Source organism: Eptatretus burgeri, chromosome 2 (assembly GCF_056783735.1).
Source record: "Eptatretus burgeri isolate ZD-2024b chromosome 2, Ebu_testis_v1, whole genome shotgun sequence".
In the NCBI taxonomy this organism is placed as follows: Eukaryota; Metazoa; Chordata; class Myxini; order Myxiniformes; family Myxinidae; genus Eptatretus; species Eptatretus burgeri.
In genome coordinates, this window is record NC_140962.1 from 47,544,126 (window position 1) to 47,564,125 (window position 20,000).

General features: G+C 41.7%; 1 protein-coding gene across 2 annotated transcripts in view; it reads right to left on the reverse strand.

Annotated features, from left to right (window-relative positions):
• The window catches only part of LOC147031988 (dedicator of cytokinesis protein 7-like), a 272,420-nt gene that overhangs the window by 11,779 nt on the left and 240,641 nt on the right, over positions 1-20,000 (reverse strand). For both annotated transcript variants that reach the window (XM_085869231.1, XM_085869229.1), the window contains exons 37-46: positions 18,962-19,114; positions 17,366-17,524; positions 15,143-15,243; positions 14,818-15,010; positions 13,651-13,794; positions 13,334-13,465; positions 8,098-8,232; positions 7,641-7,730; positions 7,233-7,469; positions 4,685-4,828 (exon numbers count right to left, since the gene is read on the reverse strand). In XM_085869231.1, coding sequence (XP_085725357.1) covers positions 4,685-4,828; positions 7,233-7,469; positions 7,641-7,730; positions 8,098-8,232; positions 13,334-13,465; positions 13,651-13,794; positions 14,818-15,010; positions 15,143-15,243; positions 17,366-17,524; positions 18,962-19,114 — 1,488 coding nt within the window. The remainder of the gene's footprint in view (positions 1-4,684; positions 4,829-7,232; positions 7,470-7,640; positions 7,731-8,097; positions 8,233-13,333; positions 13,466-13,650; positions 13,795-14,817; positions 15,011-15,142; positions 15,244-17,365; positions 17,525-18,961; positions 19,115-20,000) is intronic.

The following is a 20,000-nucleotide window of genomic DNA, read 5'->3' on the forward strand; positions in this document are numbered from 1 at the left end:
CACACACACACACACACACACACACACACACACACACACTCCCCACTGCTCATCATTTTTTCTCGTTTCTATTTGTGAATGAAAAAATTTCCACATTAGTGGAACATCAAACTGGGGCAAAAATGTTTCCCAAGCATGGAAAAAAAACAACATGATCTTAACGATGTTTTTGACTCGTGCTTTGTTTTGGCACAGCACTCAATAAGTAAAGCTCAGTTTTTCAATTACAATACATTACGTGGCATCATCTTTGATACAACTGCAATAATCCTCAATGGTCCTACGATACTTGTTGAATCTTTGTGAAATCTATTATGAAAAGGAGAAGTGTGTGTGTGTGTATGTGTGTGTGTGTGTGTGTGTGTGTGTGTGTATGTGTGTGTGTGTGTGTGTGTGTGTCGATCCAGCTTTACTCACATGGGTTCCTGCTGTTAGAATAATAAAAAAAACGGTGGAAACCGTTTTTTTACCATTGGAACCATTTACCATTGGTTTAAAAACCATTGGAAAGCTAATAATCGATTTACTTGGAACAAAAATTTATGTCCGTTTAATCATGATGCCCATTTCAAAAGCCAGTCTTTCTGGGAGGGAAGATGAAAAAGCAGGACTTTGAGCTTTAATGGAGCGGTTCCAACAGTATGGCACAGCAGGAATACATTAGATTCGCATAAAGCATGACGGACACGGAAGAAACACACAAAATTATGTATAGTAATACTTCTCAAAGCAATAGAAAACGAGACTGGTACTCTTTGACGTCGAGAAGTCGCCAGATATGCCTCCACCCACATTATTACATCATTATATATTATCGTATCAAGGTTGATTTAAATCCCTGAAACCACATTCAAAATATTTAATAATTCTGGCTGCCAGACCATGTGTCCCATCAGGTTGAAATTTAAAAAAAAACATTTCCCCATGAATACTAGATTATAATTTTGACGTTTCACGTCGATTGATGAAGCGGTTCAAGAGAGAATTTTTCAAAGATTTTAGTTCAATCCAAAATGGCTGCCAGAGCCAGACCATGTGACCTGTTAATTATTCGTGAACACCCTGGTATCCCCAAGGCTTGGGGAACATTTCCCTTCGATCTGTCGAGCTGTTCTGGAGGTGGTTTTTCAAGGTTTATTCTTCAAAAAAAAAGTCATAGTTGCCAAACCATGTGACCGATGACGTCATAAAATATTTTCCAATATACAATTTAGCTCAAGATGACCCTCAAAAATTTTCCTACTGATTGGATAAAGTGTTCGACGTATGTAATTATGACGTCATGACACCTACCACCTATGACATCATCAAAAAAAATCACTTGTTTCCCATGGGGAAACCACTTCATTAACGCGAAACTACTGGAATTTTTTTAACTGACCTTTAAAATCATTATTTTATTTTATTTGAAGTACACACCCGAACACTGCGTGGGGTAACGTGTTCTATGGACTCTCTCGTTATTGTTAGAAATAAAAGTTAGTTGAAATAAAAGTTCATATAAAAAAGCACTCATTCAAAATCATGATTGCCCAAAATCACTCCAAAAATATTTTTATTTGAAGCAGGAACAGTAGTGACTGTAGGAACTTGTCCCCTCAGAGCCGCCTGGAAATAACATCCATCATCATTGTGCAAGGCTGCCACACTGGTACTCATTTCACCGACCTCAGAAGGATGACAGGCTGAGTCAACCCCCTGATGTTAATTTCGCGGCCAACAGGGCTTGAACTCAGGACCCTAAGATCCCAAGCCACCACCCTAACCGCAAAGCCAACACCAGATTTGACCTGGACTATTGTACTCACAACTAAACTTGAATGTATATCAGAAAAATAGGACCACACGTCCTGAAGCTCACCTGAATCAGGACCAACAGTCACCCAAACCATCTGCAAACCCCCTTAGACCCTGATGTTTACGCTGTGCTCGTGAAGTGAAAAGCGGTCGGTGCGAAAGTGCGAAAAAGCGATCGGTCGCATACGTGTGCTGTACGTATGTGCGTACGTATGTGCGTACGTATGTGCGTACGTATGTGCGTGTCTGCATTTTAAAAAATTATTTTCTCAGCAACCATTAGTCTGATTGACACAAAATTTTCCAAATTTTGTTGGAGACACCTGGAGAATTTTTTTGCCTTAATTATGATGTCATAGGTCACGTGGTACAGGCATCATCTTCGACAAACTGAAAAACTTTGCACCTCTATATCTCCGAAATCACTCGATGGGAATAATTTACACATGGCTCATTGTCAAGTACTCCTCATGAGGAATAAGATGTGTTGTTGATAATGTCGTCGCTGCCTTCATTGTGACGTCATAATTCGACAAGTACAACGCTTGATTTGATTAGTAATGAATATTTTTTTCTTTGCAACTGTTGGTACAATGGACACGAAATTTTGATCATAGGTGCGCCTCCTCCTGTTGGAAGTTATCATAATAATTATGTCATAGGTCATGTGGTACAGGCACCATCTTGGAAAAACCAAAAATAAATCAATAAAACTTTGCCCCTCTCTCCAAAACCACTCCATGGAAAAAAATTGAAACACAGCTCATTGTCATGTACTCCCCATGGGGAATAAAATATGTTCATGATGATGTCATCGGTGCCTTCATTATGACGTCATAATTCGACAAGTGCAACGCTTGATCCGGTCAGTAGGAAAAAAAAATTCTCTGCAGCTGTTGAAACTGCAAACTGATCAATACAAAACTTAAATTAATCGATCAACTACCCGTGGGAAGTATAGTTTGATAAGAGTGACGTCATCGGTCACTGGTCTGGCACCATATTGGATCAAAGAAAGAAAAAAAAAAACTTTCAAAAATACAAGAGTTTGCTTGCACCAAGACCTTCTCAAGACTGCGCAGGGTAAGTATTCTATGAATACCATCTAGTTTTTTAATGTCATGAAAAACTTTGGTTCACCATCGATGATGAAGGATCTGGTCAAATTTCATTGAAATTGTGTGTGTAGTTTTGGAGAAGAGAGAAAATACCGATTTTGGAGAGCCCAACCCCCCCCCCCCGAGACCCTGATTTTTTTTTATGCCGTGAACAAACTTTGGTACATCATGGGTGATGAAGGCTGTGGACAAGTTTCATGGGAATTGTGTGTGTAGTTTCTAAGAAAAGAGCAAATGCATATTTTGGGGGAGGTCAACCCCCCCACCCCACCCCTCCCCCCCATAGACTCCCTTCATGAGTGCAGATTTTGATGTGGTCAATACACTTTGGTACATCATGGGTGATGAATGCTGTGGTCAACTTTCATCGAAACTGTGTGTGTGGTTTCGAAGGAGACGGCAAATACATTTTGAGGGGGCGGGGAGGTCAAACCCCCCCCCCGTTAAACCCCATCATGAGCACAGATTTTGATGCGGTCAATAAACCTTCTTTAGGCATCAGATATGAAGTTTGTGGCCAAGTTTCATCAAAATCGTGTGTTTGGCTCAAGCGATAATGACTGAAGTGTTTACGGACTGACTGACTGATTGACTCACTCACTCACTCACTCACTCACTCACCTACGGACACTGCTCGATCACAGAAGCTCACCTGACTGAAGCCAAGGTGAGCTAAAAATGATACTTGCATTTCTAAAAGGCATTCTCCCAGGTTTGAACAATCACAATTGTCCAATTTGAACGTAAGTACTGCATACTCTCATTGTGTACTTCTTTTGGAAGTGTACATAGCCAGTGCAGGACACCATTCGAAAGAGCCTAATCATCATCATCATCATCATCATCATCATCATCATCATCATCAACGTCTTGCCCGCAAGGAGCTCTTTTACATGGGTCCCTTGAAAGACAATCATCACAACAATACAGCTAATTATTATCTGTAAATTTCAACAGGCTTGATATTTTTGTGGACCAGAGATTTCATAATTATTTGCTGTTCACGGCCACCCTCTTATCACACAAATTGCTGAAATCTTGATTCTCAGCAAATGCACCGAAGCAGAAAATGTGGTTCTAACTACAAGCGTTGATTACCAATAATTAAACTGAAGAATGACTACTACAGATATATTACAATGACATATAGAAACTAGAAGGGCAGTCGGTAGAGCGCCACGCAATGCCTGATCCAAGAGAACATGTCGGGCCTCAATACATTTCTGAAATATTGTGCTCTATATCGTTTTTGGCCCCATCTCTCAATGGTGAAGAATCGCATAAAAAAATTCTCGTAGTCAGATCTGGATCTTCACAAAAATCGAATCAGTTTGTCCTCGTCACACACGGAACCTGCCCACAAAATTTCATCAGAATCCGTCCACAAATTTTTGAGATATCGTGCACACAAACAAACAGACATAGACACAGACAGGGGTGAAAACATAACCTCCTTCACCTCCGGTGGTGGAGGTAATAAAAAATCGAGGTCATCTTCATCTTCATGTGGAAGTCACATTCATTATGCCTTCAGTAAGCATGTCAACAAGGCATTCAAATTTTATAAGCCTGGCACGTGCAGAATCTACATTATTGAGAGTTTGCTGGTGTTAGTTTGGAAGAGCCGACGACGGATGAAACCATGCCCGTTGAAGTGCCTTCTGTAGATGTCTGTTTAACTAAAAAAAAAAAAAAAAAAAATACCCATTCCATTTGCTTATATACTGATTAAGAGCTAAATACATGGTATACTCATTGTTGAGACATACCTGGTTCACGGTGGTACCGATAGACCCCTGCAACACCATCTGTAGTCGCTTGGGATCAGGCGGGTCTCGGTTGGTGGCAAAAACCAACTCCTGCGTCTTATTCTGCATATCCTCGATAGCAACCTCGATGGGACTCAGGACATTCTGCGTACGTTCATGGTATTAGCTTGATGTACATCAAACATGTTTTTAACGCTCTGATTCGTAAGAAAGAAGTGGAGCATTGAAACAACTGCCCCATGTTTGCAAAATGAATGACGGTTTCAAAGTTGGCCGGAGCAAGGAACGTAAAAACATGTTTTTTTTTTTTTTAAAATTGAACATTCGTGTTGAATTGTACCTGCAACTGCCATGGTTGATGACGTGGCAGCAGTAGGGAGAGGTCGGGATCGAAAAGGGGCTTTCCACAATTAATGAAAATATCAACAAAGTTGGAGACAAAGTCTGGCAAATCTAAATAACGGTTCACAAAAGTAATTCGTCTTCATTAGGGGACCAAAGGAAAAAAAAGTCTAACGATCTAAACAACAATGGCACTCAACACCACAACATGCAAAATGAGAAATTAAAGTACAAGAAACGAGGGCGTGACGTAAGAGCCCAATGTTACACACTCGACTGATTCGCGTCGACAGACCAGTTGAACTCCTAATGAGTTTATTTCAAGGAAAACGCAATGGATGGACAATGGACGTGGCACAGCACGCAACAAAGCAAATTTGTACTATCTATTATTCTTTCCCCCCCCCCTTATAGACTCTGCTTTTCCATTTATATATCCTTGGGGAGATGAAACTCCCTCTTCCTTGTACAAACCCCTCATAATTGCTCGACAGTTCTAAAGGTGGAAACAACCAGAAGTCTCTCGAACCTCGTCAATCTTTCTGCGGAGTTCTCGATTAAAGTCGAACCACAACATTATTTTTACTTCACGCCACCTCCATCATCAACATATCACCTCGACAAACATAAGAAGAATGAGGATATACTTGAAAAAGTCCAACAGAGGGCGACGACACTGCGACATGTCATCTGGCCTTCGACACAAAATATTCAGACAGATTGAGAGCATCGACATTGCTTACACTGGTCTGGAGGAGACGATGGGCTGAATTTATCCAGATCTTCAAAATTATTGAGGGAATCGACCAAAACGATGTGCAGAAATCTGTGATGGATGATTGCTCGAGAACTTGAGGCCAGGATATAAAAATCGGACCACTGGACCTGAAGCTTATCTGGCCCCTGGACTCGTGTTGTAACCCAAATGTGGTAGCATTCTGACTGGTGGTTCTGGAGGAGAAGGTTTTTGAAGGAATTTACACAATTTTCCCAAATAGTTACGAAGTCCGCCATTTTGACACACTTCCGGCCACGTGATCGGCATGACCTCCACAATTTAACATCATGACCCCGTCCTAATGTTGGAACCTAAATGTGGTAGCATTCTGACTGATAGGTCTGGAGAAGATTTTTGAAGGAATTTACACGATTTTCCCAAATAGTTACGAAGTCCGCCATTTTGACACACTTCCGGCCACGTGATCGGCATGACCTCCACAATTTAACATCATGACCCCGTCCGAATGTTGGAACCTAAATGTGGTAGCATTCTGACTGATAGGTCTGGAGAAGATTTTTGAAGGAATTTACACGATTTTCCCAAATAGTTACGAAGTCCGCCATTTTGACACACTTCCGGCCACGTGATCGGCATGACCTCCACAATTTAACATCATGACCCCGTCCGAATGTTGGAACCTAAATGTGGTAGCATTCTGACTGATAGGTCTGGAGAAGATTTTTGAAGGAATTTACACGATTTTCCCAAATAGTTACGAAGTCCGCCATTTTGACACACTTCCGGCCACGTGATCGGCATGACCTCCACAATTTAACATCATGACCCCGTCCGAATGTTGGAACCTAAATGTGGTAGCATTCTGACTGATAGGTCTGGAGAAGATTTTTGAAGGAATTTACTAAGTTTGCCATTTTGACCTACTTAAAGTCACATGACCGGAACGAGCTTTGCAATCCCCGTTACCATCGGGAGCGGAACATCGCTGCCAAATTTCAGCCGGATTGGCCCAGCGGTTTGGCCGGAGAAGTCAAAATAGGAGACGGACGGACAGATGGACGATGGATGATGCATGATGACAATACCTCATCCGGAATTCTAATTTCAGATAACTTCAAAATAAGAAAACAGCACTGCCGATCCAAACTAAGACAAAATTGCTTTCTCTGTCAGAAGCATCAACAAAATGACCGCACTGCAGGGATACCTCGTCAACGTCACAATTACTAACCGGTTCAATTCCGTGCTGGAGAAACATTGGGCTGACAATCCACGTAAGTACAGCCGTCACCAACAAAGTTCAAGGAGAGTAAAGAAGGACAAATAATGTTTCGTGTCTCAACATTCAGTAAGTTCACTAAACCATACATTGCATAACAGACAGAGAAAAAAAAATTGTGGCAAGGAGAAAAACACAGCAACTGAAGGAAGAAACCAGTGGTAAAAAAAAACAAAAAAACAACTCACTTCCTCTTTGTGCACAACATTGATGCGAGTTTTGACGTAAGGGAAGGCATGAGAAGTGGTGAGCACCGTCTTGCGCTTGAATTGCTTGTTGAGCTCACCATGCGGCCGTCCATCCAGTGTGAATGGCGTATCGAACATAAACCGCCGCAGGTTGTAGCTTTTATCAAAGTGGGTTCGACGATCTTTTGCCTCGTACCGCTCAAAGAATGGCTCCACAAATGTAATCTGGATGTAAGCCTGGAACCCCAAAAGGTGGGAGGAAAATGATAAGCGGCCTTGCGCAAGTTATTTGTTGAGCTTACATCTTGAGCACGCATTAGTATTTTCATGCGGAATAAGTAATTCTGCTTGTCACTGCATTTCAGTGAGCTTTCCCAGGTCAGAACTATTATCAGCTAATTAATTTACCTTATCAGCTTCCAGCTTGCTGTGGTCCACAGAACTTGAATCCTTGATAACTTTCACGACAGCGTTACCCAACCTCAGTCCGTAGAAGGCCTGCACACCAGAAAGTTTCACGGTCCTCAACACGCAAACTGCTGCCAAAATATCGTGTGAACTTGAAATGCATTAACGACATGAAAATTGACGGTTTTGTAATGGCAACCATAAACTTGGAAGTGATTGAAAAGCAAGGAATATGAACCACTGAGTGTTGTTAACAAAGCACCAATTACAGGCATCAAGGCTGACCTGCGTCCCGTTTCCAATGTTGACGATTGAGTGCAAACTGAATTTACATCCAAATCAAGGATGACTGGCCCTGACTTCCATAAGTCTTTATCTTCAACCCACAGTAGATTATGGCCTAGAGAAGGGCAGCAAGTCATGATGAAGACTGCGTGACATGAAACGAGCAACGTACCTCCAGACGATGAGAGATTTCTGGAAGCTTGGTAATGGAAGGCTCCTTGTATACGAACTCATGTCCATCAAGGCCTTCAAATTTTTCTCCATAGAAAGCCACACGGAAATATGTCCCAAACATTCGTTTTGTGTCCTGAGCACGTACAAGTACATTTTCCAGGTTTAATTTTGGCTCAGCTATGAGGATTACATTTTATACCATTGCAGTCATGTTTCTCAGCTTGACATTCACAATAGGTGACTGGATTTTAGCGTACTCCATCGCCAACTTCCGTGTGTCATGTACGGCTATAAATGGTCAATGAGGTCTCTGATTTTGTTGAATCAATCAGTCTGTGGGGTGTCATCATTGCCTGAGGGCACATTACGTCCACCGAGTAATGCTGGTAGACAGGACGTCCAGTTTACCGTCCTTCCGAGGGACGGTACGCATCGATGAATCACCCTACAAGTGAAACACTGGGATGACAGTTTATTGCTGGGCCGAGATTCAAACCCATGCTAGACAGCTCAGAGGCTAATGTGCATACCTCGAGGCCATCATGTCTGCTCAACCACGATAATGGGACATAGACCACTACTACTAATACGACTACTATCATGAACATTCGAAGCATAAAACTTTTAAAATTTGCAGGTAATCCACAAACATTTTAAAAATTATTGTTCTAGATGATGAATGATTATGAAAATGCTGTGATAATGTAATTTTTTACATGGATAAATGGTCACCGATAAATATTCAAAGGGAGCTAAATATGACACGGTCTGGCACCCTGCCCTGCTCACCAAACTCTCTTCCCATGGTATCCAAGGCCATCTCCACTCATGGCTCGCAGACTTCCTCTCCTGTCGCAGTCAACGTGTGGCCCTAAATGGAGTTCTTTCATCCCCCCTTCCTGTCCAGGCTGGAGTTCCTCAAGGTAGCGTTCTGGGCCCTGTTCTTTTTCTGGTTTTCATCAATGATCTCTCCGACTCTCTGGAAATCCTCTTTATCTCTTTGCTGATGACTCCACCCCTCTGTCGTATCATCCCTCATCCCTCAGATCAGCAAGCAGCAGCTTCTTCACTCACTGCAGATCTGGGTAAAATCACAAACTGGTCCAACACGTGGAACATGTCTTTCAACCCTGACAAATCTCACACTCTCACTATGTCTCTCTGAAAGGACCGTCTGGAACCCACCCACCTCCCCTCCCCCCATCTACTTTCTCAACAATTCTCTTGAAGAAGTCCAAACATTAAAGCTTTTGGGCCTATCTGCCATGATCTTTCCTGGGAAAGCCACATTTCCAAGCTGGCCTCCAAAGCCATTTGCTGACTGGGCATCCGCCGTTGTGTAAAGTCCTTCCTTTGCACACCTTGATGGAGTACTGCTCTCCCCTCTGGGCTGGTGCTCCGCTCTCTCACCTTTCTTGCTTCACGCTGTAGAAACCAAGGCATTTCGGATCATTGGTATCTCCTGCGATGAAGTTGAGTCTTTGAGTCTTTGGGTCTGGGTCTCTGGGTCTCTGGGTCTCTGGGTCTCTGGGTCTCTCTCTCTCTCTCTCTCTCTCTCTCTCTCTCTCTCTCTCTCTCTCTCTCTCTCTCTCTCTCTCTCTCTCTCTCTCTCTCTCTCTCTCTCTCACTGCAGGCAGGTCGGTGGTCTGTCTTCTACAGTCTCCTCTCCGGCCTTGCCCCCTGCTTTGGCTGCGATCTGTCCCCCCCCCCCATATTTCCACAAGGTGCTCAAGGTCCGCCAGCAACGCCCTTTTCGTAAGATTACCAAAATCATGAATCGCTGCTCAACTTCATTCTTTCATTCCTCTTTTACCCCGCCTTTGGAACAAACTTCCACACTCTCTTCAATCCCACTTCATCCTCCAGGTCTTCAAACCAGCTGTTCACCACCATCTCTTATCTTCCCCCATCCAAAACCATTTTTTTTTTACCCCTGCTAATCCATCCCAAACCCACCTCCTTCAAAATTCCCTGCTTTCCTTCCTGAAGGTCCCTGCAGTGTCCATCTTGTTTACCCCGTGTACCCCATCCCTTTCCCTTACACAGATCTCCTCATGGCTCTGTTCCCCACTGTTGTGTTTCCCTCTCCCACCCCTCGTCTCCTGCTCCCCTTGTTATGCATTCTGTGTGTTAGCTCTTATATGAGCCTTGACATTGTTTATTTTAAAAAAAAGAAAAGAGGTGCCAGTCCAACTTAATTCAAGGTATTTCAAAATAGAGTCATCCTTAAAAGGTAAAACTGAGATCCCAGGATTCTGTTTTTTAAGCAACCAAGGCAAGATGAAACCGAGAACGTAAATGTTCGACGTCACGATGTCGCCAGATCTGACTGCGCCCACATTATTAAATCATTTTAATACTTGTACCAAGTATGATTTAAATCCCTGAACCCAGATTTTAAATTTTAAATAATTCCAGCTGCCAGACCATGCATCCAACCAGGTTGAAATTTAAAGCATATATTCCACATGTCGACTCAATCATATCTGACGTTTCACATCGATTGATGAAGCGGTTCAAGAGAAAGATTAAAAAAAAAAGAATTTCGTTCAAAGCAATATGGCTGCCAGACCATGTGACCTATTAATTATTCGTAAACACACTGGTATCCCCAAGGCTTGGGGAACATACAAGTGAAGGTTCCCCTCGATCTGTGAAGCCATTCTGGAGAAGATTTTAAAATGTGTATTCTTCAAAAAAAATAGCTGCCAAACCATGTGACCTATGACGTCATATGTGGAGAACTTTTTGTGCCTCATGGATAGACCATCATACCTGTAAAGTTTCGGTGAGATCTGTTCAGCTGTTACAGAGAAGAGGATTTTTGAAGGTTTTATGTTAAAAAAAACAATATGGCGACCGAACCACATGACTGATGATGTCATCAAATTTTTTTTTGCCAATTACAATTTAGCCCAAGATGACCCTTAAAATTTTGCAAACTGATCGGATAAAGCGTTTGACATGTGCAATTATGACGTCATAACAAAGCCACGTATGACATCAAAAAAAATCACACTTGTTTCCCTTGGGTGGTACTTCACAAATGCCAAGTTTCAATTTTTTCCATGGAGCGGTTTCAGAGATACAGATGTCCAAAGTGTTTCCTTTTTTTCCAACATGGCTGCCACACCATGTGACCTATTAAATCATAGTCACCACCAAAACATTCTACAAGAGTAGTCACACCGACGGTGAAAATTTCATGAAATTTCTATGGTAACAAAAAAAACAAAAAAAAAACCATGCCGCCTGCTTCGATCGGACACCTGACCCCCAAGATGTCCTCTTTATCAAATCAAATACAGAACGGGTGGCCAATCACATCTTTGAAGTTTTGTGTTGATCAGATGAGGCTCTTTGTCCAACACGGCTGCGAGACCATGTGACCGATGATGTTGAAATTTCCAACCAATATTCCCCATCCAGTCAATCATATTTAAAAAAAAAAAAAATTTTCTCTGAAACCGCTTCGCCTTTCGATTGTGAGACTTTGCAGTGATGATCCACTACTGTTGCTACAAATATATTATAAAACAATGACCTCAGTCACATGATGTGGCAGCTACGTTGGTTTTAAGGAAATAATTAAACAATTATTTCTCTGAAACCGTTTAACCTATCAATACTAGACTTTGCAGGAATTATTCACTGCCCTTGCTGCATACACTTGACTTTAAAATGACATCATCAATCACATGGTGTGGCAGCCACATTGGTTTCAAAGAAAAAAAATATATATACAGTCAACCCCCGCTTTACCGCGGTTCACCTATCGCTCCCCCCGGTTCATCGTGGGTTTTCCCTTGGAACGTAACTATTTTTTTCTGCGGATTCCCCCGGTACATCGCGGTAATAATATATAAAATATAAATTCTTTAAGCAATAAATTATAACGCGTGGTGCTCGACCAGTCACACAACGCACGAGACAAAGTTTCGCTTGTGAACTTAGAATATTTTCTACGTTTTTTTTCTCCAAGCCCCACGATGCCGCCCAAACGCCCTGCACCTTCTAAGGCTTCTGGCAAGGAACCAAAGCGCCAGAGGAAGGTCCTGACGCTCCAGGAGAAGGTTAAGGTGCTCGATATATGCATCGGGAAGGAAAAAGGTTTGCCGCCGTTGGACGAGCACTGTTCGTACCCAGCACCTTAAAACCGACCAGACCAGACGAGTCGATCTACGGCACCTCAAACCCAATCACTGCCAAACCGACCAGACCAGACGAGTCGATCTCCGGCACCTCAAACCCAATCACTGCCAAACCGACCAGACCAGACGAGTCGATCTACGGCACCTCAAACCCAATCACTGCCAAACCGACCAGACCAGACGAGTCGATTTTTTGGGGGAGGCGTCCATTCATCGCAGATTATCACTTAGCGCGGGGAGGTTTGGAACATAACCCCTGCGAGAAACGGGGGATTACTGTATGTATATATATATATATATATATATATATATATATATATATATATATATATATATATATATATATATATATATATATATATATACATATATTTCAGAAATTTCTGTAGTGATTGATGTGAAACATTGCAGTTGTGACCCTACTCCATGTGGTGCAATATGTTTCGTATTCATTTGTTAAGCAGTTTTGGAGAAAAAGGTTTATGAATTTTCGCTTTTCAAACCAACATGGCTGCCAAACCACATGACTAATGACATCATATTTTTTTTCTGTCAACCAATCTATCCCTAGATGAACCTCAAATTTTCATACTGATTGAATGCAGCGTTCTACATGTTGAATTTTGACCGGGAAACCACTTCACCGATGACATCATAGTCAAATCATACTTATTCCTCATGAAGAGTCGTTGCCAGATGCCAAGTATGTTGCATGTCTGTGGGAATTTTCTCCGTTTTCTCTGCAACCATTTATCCGGTTGACGCAAAACTTTTACCATTGATGCGACTACTCTTCCAGAATTTTTTAATGATAGTTTTGACGTCATAGGTCACGTGGGGTGGCAGCCATGTTAGAAAAATGGAAAAAAACTTTGGACCTCTATCTCCTAAACTTGCACGTATGTTTGAATGGACAACCTGAAAAATGTAACGTCACCGGCGACTTCTTCCCCGGAGGCATAAAAATTGATCCACGCCCATTGCCCATACCTTATCGACAACATGTCACCTCTCATCGACTCTCACATAGTCTGATAATTCTTTAATTCCACATGGAAATGTGACAATCGATGAGAACATTACCTGCATGCTGATCTTCTCAAACGCCTGCTGAAGTTTCCCATGCAACGTGGCCAGTTTCTTAATGTCGCGGTGTGCCTCGTGGATCGGAATGAGAATCTTGTAAACCTCGTTCACTGCCTCAAACATCTGAGCCTGCCCAAGGAAATTGTTCAATTAATTTGAGTCAGGATTTTTCACTCCTTTCCTTATTGTGAAGGATAGGATAAAATAATCCAGGGTAACAAAGAAAAACTAATGCTGATTGTAATGGAGGGCTTTAAGGATGGCTTTTCACCGAGAAAGGACAAATTAAAAATAGATATTGGAATTCGTCATACCATTGAGAATAAGTTAGCAGCCTGCTCAAGCAGTCCCACTAATCCAGTCTCAGAGAAAAAGCTCCCAGAGCAAATGCCTTCCTCATCAGGCGAAAGGATGTCATCGGAGACGGCCGATTCTTCAATAACATTTCCTGAAATCCTCTGTGAAGCAAAGCAACAGTGCACCGTCATCACAGCCACCGTTATAAAAATTATCAGCACTGTCAACTTCTATTACATCATTGTTCTACTTGCTCAGCCTCGACCATTTTTTTTTTTTGACTAAAATTTAAAAATTCTCATCGTATGTCGGTCTGTCTCATTTGTTTATATGTTTGTCTGCAAGTGTGATCACTCCTGAACGCTTTCAGCTATCGTCGTCAAACTTTAGCAGAGGATTCAAAAAGACAAAAGTGAGGCAGTCAATGTTTTTTAACTATATATATATATATATATATATATATATATATATATATATATATATATATATATATATATATATATATATGTCAAAGGTCAAAGTGACAGTGACGGAATTTACATAAAACAGAAACGACCAAAAGTGTTTGCGCTATCCGACGTCAAACTTGACACAAACGAGTTGGAAAACATCACCTGCAAATTGTAAGCAGATTTAATAATCCGATCGTTATTAAAACACGAGATTCCTCTCGGGGCTGGGAGACGGACGACGCATTTCCAAAATGGTGGCAATCCATTGATGTATAACATCATTTCCACAGCAATGAAGTCACCCATGTTAAAGTATAGAGTTTTTTTTTTAATGACAACAAAAAAAAAAAAAGACGATAACTCAAAAATGCTTCAATTTCGAGGTATCAAATTGCAACCATGTTCAAAGGTCAAGGTGACAATGACATCATTTGCATGATTGTGGCATACCTGTCAGGCTACCTGATGCCTTCTTGCTTTTATTTTTGCTCTTTTCATTTTATCACGATCCTTACTTTTATCTTTTTGCCCAATGTTTTTTCTTAATCGTAATGATTTGCTACTTGTATGGTGAGATATTACTACAAGTCGACTGCCTAATATCTCTATCTTTTTCTCAAAACACATTGAGCTTTTTTTTTTCCTATTCACCTATTTCTTTGTCAATCATTTTACCTCTTTATATTACTTTTCTGTACTGCTAAATCTTTGAATCGTCTCATTCCAGCTCACCTCGAAGCTAACACTGCCGACGGGAAGGTATGTCTTGTCCTCAAGCATGGCGAGGTATTCAGAAACAAGCGCAGCACCATGAACCATGCAGTGTGCCGCCTCAGCGTGATTGTCTCTCTCAGCGTGCTTGCGCGCCATGTTCTGCAACCATGTTAGTCGGAGATCTGGGGATGTCTGATAGCCCTTCGCTATCCTAGATGAAAGGCCCAAACGGTAAGAAATATGAGGAACGCACAAACAAGAACTATCAATATTTATGAAATATCTTCCAAAAAGTATCTATTTTTGGTCCACACTTCATCATAAATTCAACCAATTTACATACCTGTACATGAGGTCCACGAGCATCTCCGGATCCCTCTTGTATGATTTCATTCTGACTGTGTCAGACAGGATGGTGTGAAGGTTCACGACCAGCTCCTTTACCTACAACAGATAGGTAACAGTCAAAGAACAGATGAAAGCACAACCCTATTTATATTAACTTGGCATCACGAAAGGCTCAGAGGGAGCATACTTGCTTTTGAGCTGTATCGTCTGGGATTGATTAGCAACCGAGCTCCAAACTGTTCCCCCAGTGTTTTGCAGGCAGGAGGTATGCTGTCCTTCAGAGGGCAAGTTAAACCCACTACCCTATCTTTATCTCTGCCTCCGAAGGTGAAGGCGGTTACGTTTTCCTTCGAAGGTAAAGGCGGTTACGCTTTCACCCCTTTCTGTCTATTTGTCTGTTTGTTTGTCTGTTTGTGCAGAGGATATCTCAAAGTTGTGGACGGATCCAGATGGAATTTTGTGGACATAACAGGTTCAGTGTGTGAAAAGGACGAACTGATGAGATTTTGGTGAAGATCCGGATCTTCACCAAAGATCCGGAGATGGGGCCAAAAACGAAATAGCACTACATAGCATGATATTTGTATTGGGCCCGATGTTCTCATGGATCAGGCATTACGTGGCGGAGATATGCGCTCTTCCGAGTGCCCTTCTCGTCTAGTATTGTTTTGTTGACATTAAAACTATCATGGCGCCTTTCAACTCGATATCTGTGATCACCCTTGGTGATCACCCACGAATTACCCTTGGCCCACGATCCAATGATGCCATATTTTGTTCCATTCACCAAACGACCTTGACTCTCAACATTTATGGAAAAAGAGTGTAATTTGAGAAAATGTGAAAATGTGTTCCCATCAACAATCTACCCATAAAACTCAACATCATGAAAATCAGAGGAAAATCATTCAAGTTATGATCAAAAAGGTGTTTTTTTTGTTAATTAGGTCACAATCCAAAAAAAAAAGTAGGTGAAAGACACGAATCAAATACCAGATGCATCACTTCAATGCAGGGATGTTATTATGATACAAGAACATCTTGGAGAGGCAAGCCGTCGAGCTTGGAGAATTGGCAAAATTGAGCAATGTCAAAAAAAAAAAAAAGAAGATGCATTTTTTTTCAGACCGCTATTTGACCTTGACCTTTAACTCAGAGGGGTACGATGTAAATTAAGTGTAAGTGTGACTTTTTGTCAGCTATCTCAAGGGCAATTTCGTTCCCATCAGATGAACCTGAGTCGAGTTAGGGTGAAATATGTTAAAATGTCTATAATTGGGTAATGACTTTAAAAATTAGGTCAAGGTCAAAAAAGAAATATCAATCCCGTAAGCTTTATTCCCATTATTGAGGCAAAATTTCATTCCGAAAGTCCCAGGCCGATCTGAGATGCGCCTCTGACATTGATAGTTTTTGATTCGTTTTCAACAATTTCTAATGGAAAGGCTGCTTCCTTATGATCGTAAAATATTGGCACGTCCCATATACTTTTTTTCGAAAGAAATGTTGTTACCTGTAAACATATTTTGGGTTTGCCTCCGTAACTACCCATGAGTTTCAGAACCTCTTTTTGGAATTCCTCCTGATGACTCCATCTTTACCCTTTGCGTCTTCGGGTTCCTCCTGATGACTCCAACGCAGTATTTGGTTTTCCGTTTCATTATGTTTGTACCACATCGTGATGCAGTGTGGACTGTGCTTCCCCGCCTCCGGACCTATGGTAGCTTGTACATGTTGCTGTGTTTGAGCCTGGGGAATAACTGCAGAAATCTGTCTATCCGTGTTCTTCTCGACATCTTTGTTCTTTATTACTTTCACACTTCTTTCTACTTTTAAACATTTCTCTTTCTTCATTCTAATTCTCTCTTTTTCTTAATTTTTCTCTTTCTTTGTCGATCTGTTGGAAGAGAAGTGAATTCTTGCAGAAAGTTTTCCGTAAGGCTCATTTGGCTGCACGTCGATGGGTTTGAGGGTAGAGGAGCAGCAGCACAACCCCGAATCCTATCCAGGTTCCTCCTGATGACTCCATCTTTGCTCTTTGTTTGAGGAAGCAGCCTTTCCATTCGAAATTGTTGAAGATGAAGGAAAAAGCAAATAAAGACTACACACCCCCTTCGTCAACCCAAGTAAACCATGTCATGCAGCCCCTATTAATATCGTTCAAAAAAAGGTTAATCTATTAGACCCACAGAATGAGCATGTTTAAAGGATGCAGCACCTGCTGGTGCAGACTGGAACCCTGCATGTTGGAGTCGAGTTCTGAGTAGGCAAGAATGGTGCATAGTGAGCGGCGCAGCGATTCTTCACTCATGCTCTCTGATGTCCCAACAAGCGATGCCAAAGACATGGTCACCTGCATTTTCACTCTTGCAAAGTTCTGCCGAGAAATGTAACCAGGGTGGTGCGAGTGTAAAGGTTTAGTGAAACTGAAGAAGAGAAGAACAGTGAAATAATAACGACTGGACTCATTGTATTGGAGTGAGAATTGTCATTTCCTCCTCTTTTCCGATAAAACAATCTCAATATGTATCTATCTCTATCTCTATCTCTATCTCTATCTCTATCTCTATCTCTATCTCTATCTCTATCTCTATCTCTATCTCTCTCTCTCTCTCTCTCTCTCTCTCTCTCTCTCTCTCTCTCTCTCTCTCTCTCTCTCTCTCTCTCTCTCTCTCTCTCTCTCTCTCTCTCTCTCTCTCTCTCTCTCTCTCTCTCTCTCTCTCTCTCTCTCTCTCTCTCTCTCTCTCTCTCTCTCTCTCTCCTGAATTACGACAGTGACCAGAATATACGGTGACCTGAATTATGACGTACAGGTATGAAGAAATGCGCATCATTTTGTGGTTTTAGCTGAACTTTACAGCCAGTTTTGTTTTTGTGCTTTATGGCGAATCGGCTCAGAGCCATGACGTAACTCCAACCGAACAGCTCCAGGGTGTCATGGAACCCTGCCTCCTATGTTGAGGCCTACAAAGCATCAGTGAATTTGCATCTATTGTAAAGGACAAATGGCACAATATTATAGCTGGTATCAAATAAAATGTGGCGCACAGTATTAGTGACAGCAACCTTACTGAGCCGATCGGCAAAGGAGGACGACAACCCCATTGTAAATAAAATGTATCTTTTTTTTTCCCCTCATCGTCCCAATACTTTTGGTCATTAGAGCATAATTTTACACTTATAACAAGGGCATAAGATATTCCATCGCACCCACTCGCTGCCTCGTGTGATATGGAGCGTAACGAGTGGCGCTGGACTTGCACAAGGGTGATATAATAATTGTTCAGAGTTCTGTAAATATCATGAGGCCAGAGTATGTCAAAATGTGAACGTCGCTTGATGCTGTTAATCTACATAATCACATCTGTTCAGTTCCATGACACCGAAGATCATCAGGATGCCGTCAATCTGTTGAATGCACATTTTACCAAGATTCAATCATTCAATTGGTCTGTTGGCTGGATGATTAATGAGGGTGTCATTGATGCGCCTGTACATTAGAGCAGGAAATTGGAATTTGACAGGGAAGCAGAACACAATGGACTGCCCTTTTTAAAAGGCACCGTGGGATGTTTAACGCTCACGAGTAGTATTCATAAAACCACCTATCGAGTTACACCATTCTGCTATCACTGATTAAATAATATATAATTGGACTCGGTGTAGATCGCCAAATTCCTTCTTGAAGATTTCCGATAACGGCTCAATGTGGATTCCGCAATTTATAAGATTTAAATATTTATCATTTGACAAATGCGAGTGAGAAAAAGTGACAGGAAAACAGTGTGGTCGTGATTTGTCAATGCAGACACACATTTCCAATCTCGAAATTTTGCCTCATGAGGAGGTAAAGAGAGGCGCTGGCCTGAGCCCGTGTGCTCTCAACGCCGGCGCTGCAGTGACGTAAAAGACGAAGACACAGGTCAGCGCATTGCTCAGTCTCTTCCTCGAAGAGAAGCTCTGGGAACTGCACACCGGGGCAGAGAAATGAGGAGGAAGGGTCGGTTAGATCTGAGAGATGAAGCAATTCAAACAAAATCAAGTTCTACAACAGCAAGGTTGCGTTCATTTGTTTTCCCCCGACAATTGTTTCAAAAGTTGCGATGTGAACATGTTGCCACAAGGGATCTGTTGTTTTGGTGCACTTTGTTTTTATCTATCTTCATCTGGGACAATTTTATGCGATTTCACAGTCATCGTTCACTGGTATGCTGATAATTCTCAGATCTATCTGCCCTTGAGAACCTGATGACGTGCTCTCTGCACGGACATTCATTACTTTTAATACCACTTCTCTCTAATTCAAACTTGGAGACCCATTAACTTTCTCAAACTCAGTGATACCAAGACCTTGGCTCCTCATCCATATTTAAAAAAGCTTCAACCGCGGATATGGGGGATCACCACCCGATCTCTACTTCCATGGTTTGGTGATGGATCCAAAGCTTTCATCCACTCTGCACATTACAGAAAACAAACTCTAAGTCTATTTCCTTCAATTTGCATAATTTATCCAAACTCATGCATTCATGCTTAAACCACAGGACAATAGAATATAAGACCCGTCGCTTCACTGATGGAAATACCAATCTTTGCTGTGATGGCTAATCAATAGGGCAAGAAGAAAAAGGATTCCTGGGAGTGCGGGGATAACCAACGCCACAAGTTAGCATTTGCAGTTTTGTCACGTGAGCCCATGGACACATAAAAAATTAAAAAAATATATCATCACAAACCTTCCCAGGAGTTCCCTGAATCCACTGTAGTTTGATTTATTGAAATCCGTTAATCCGTTCTCAAGTTTTGGCAACACTAGCCTCCATCAATCAGCATCGACAAAGCCATAATTGGCG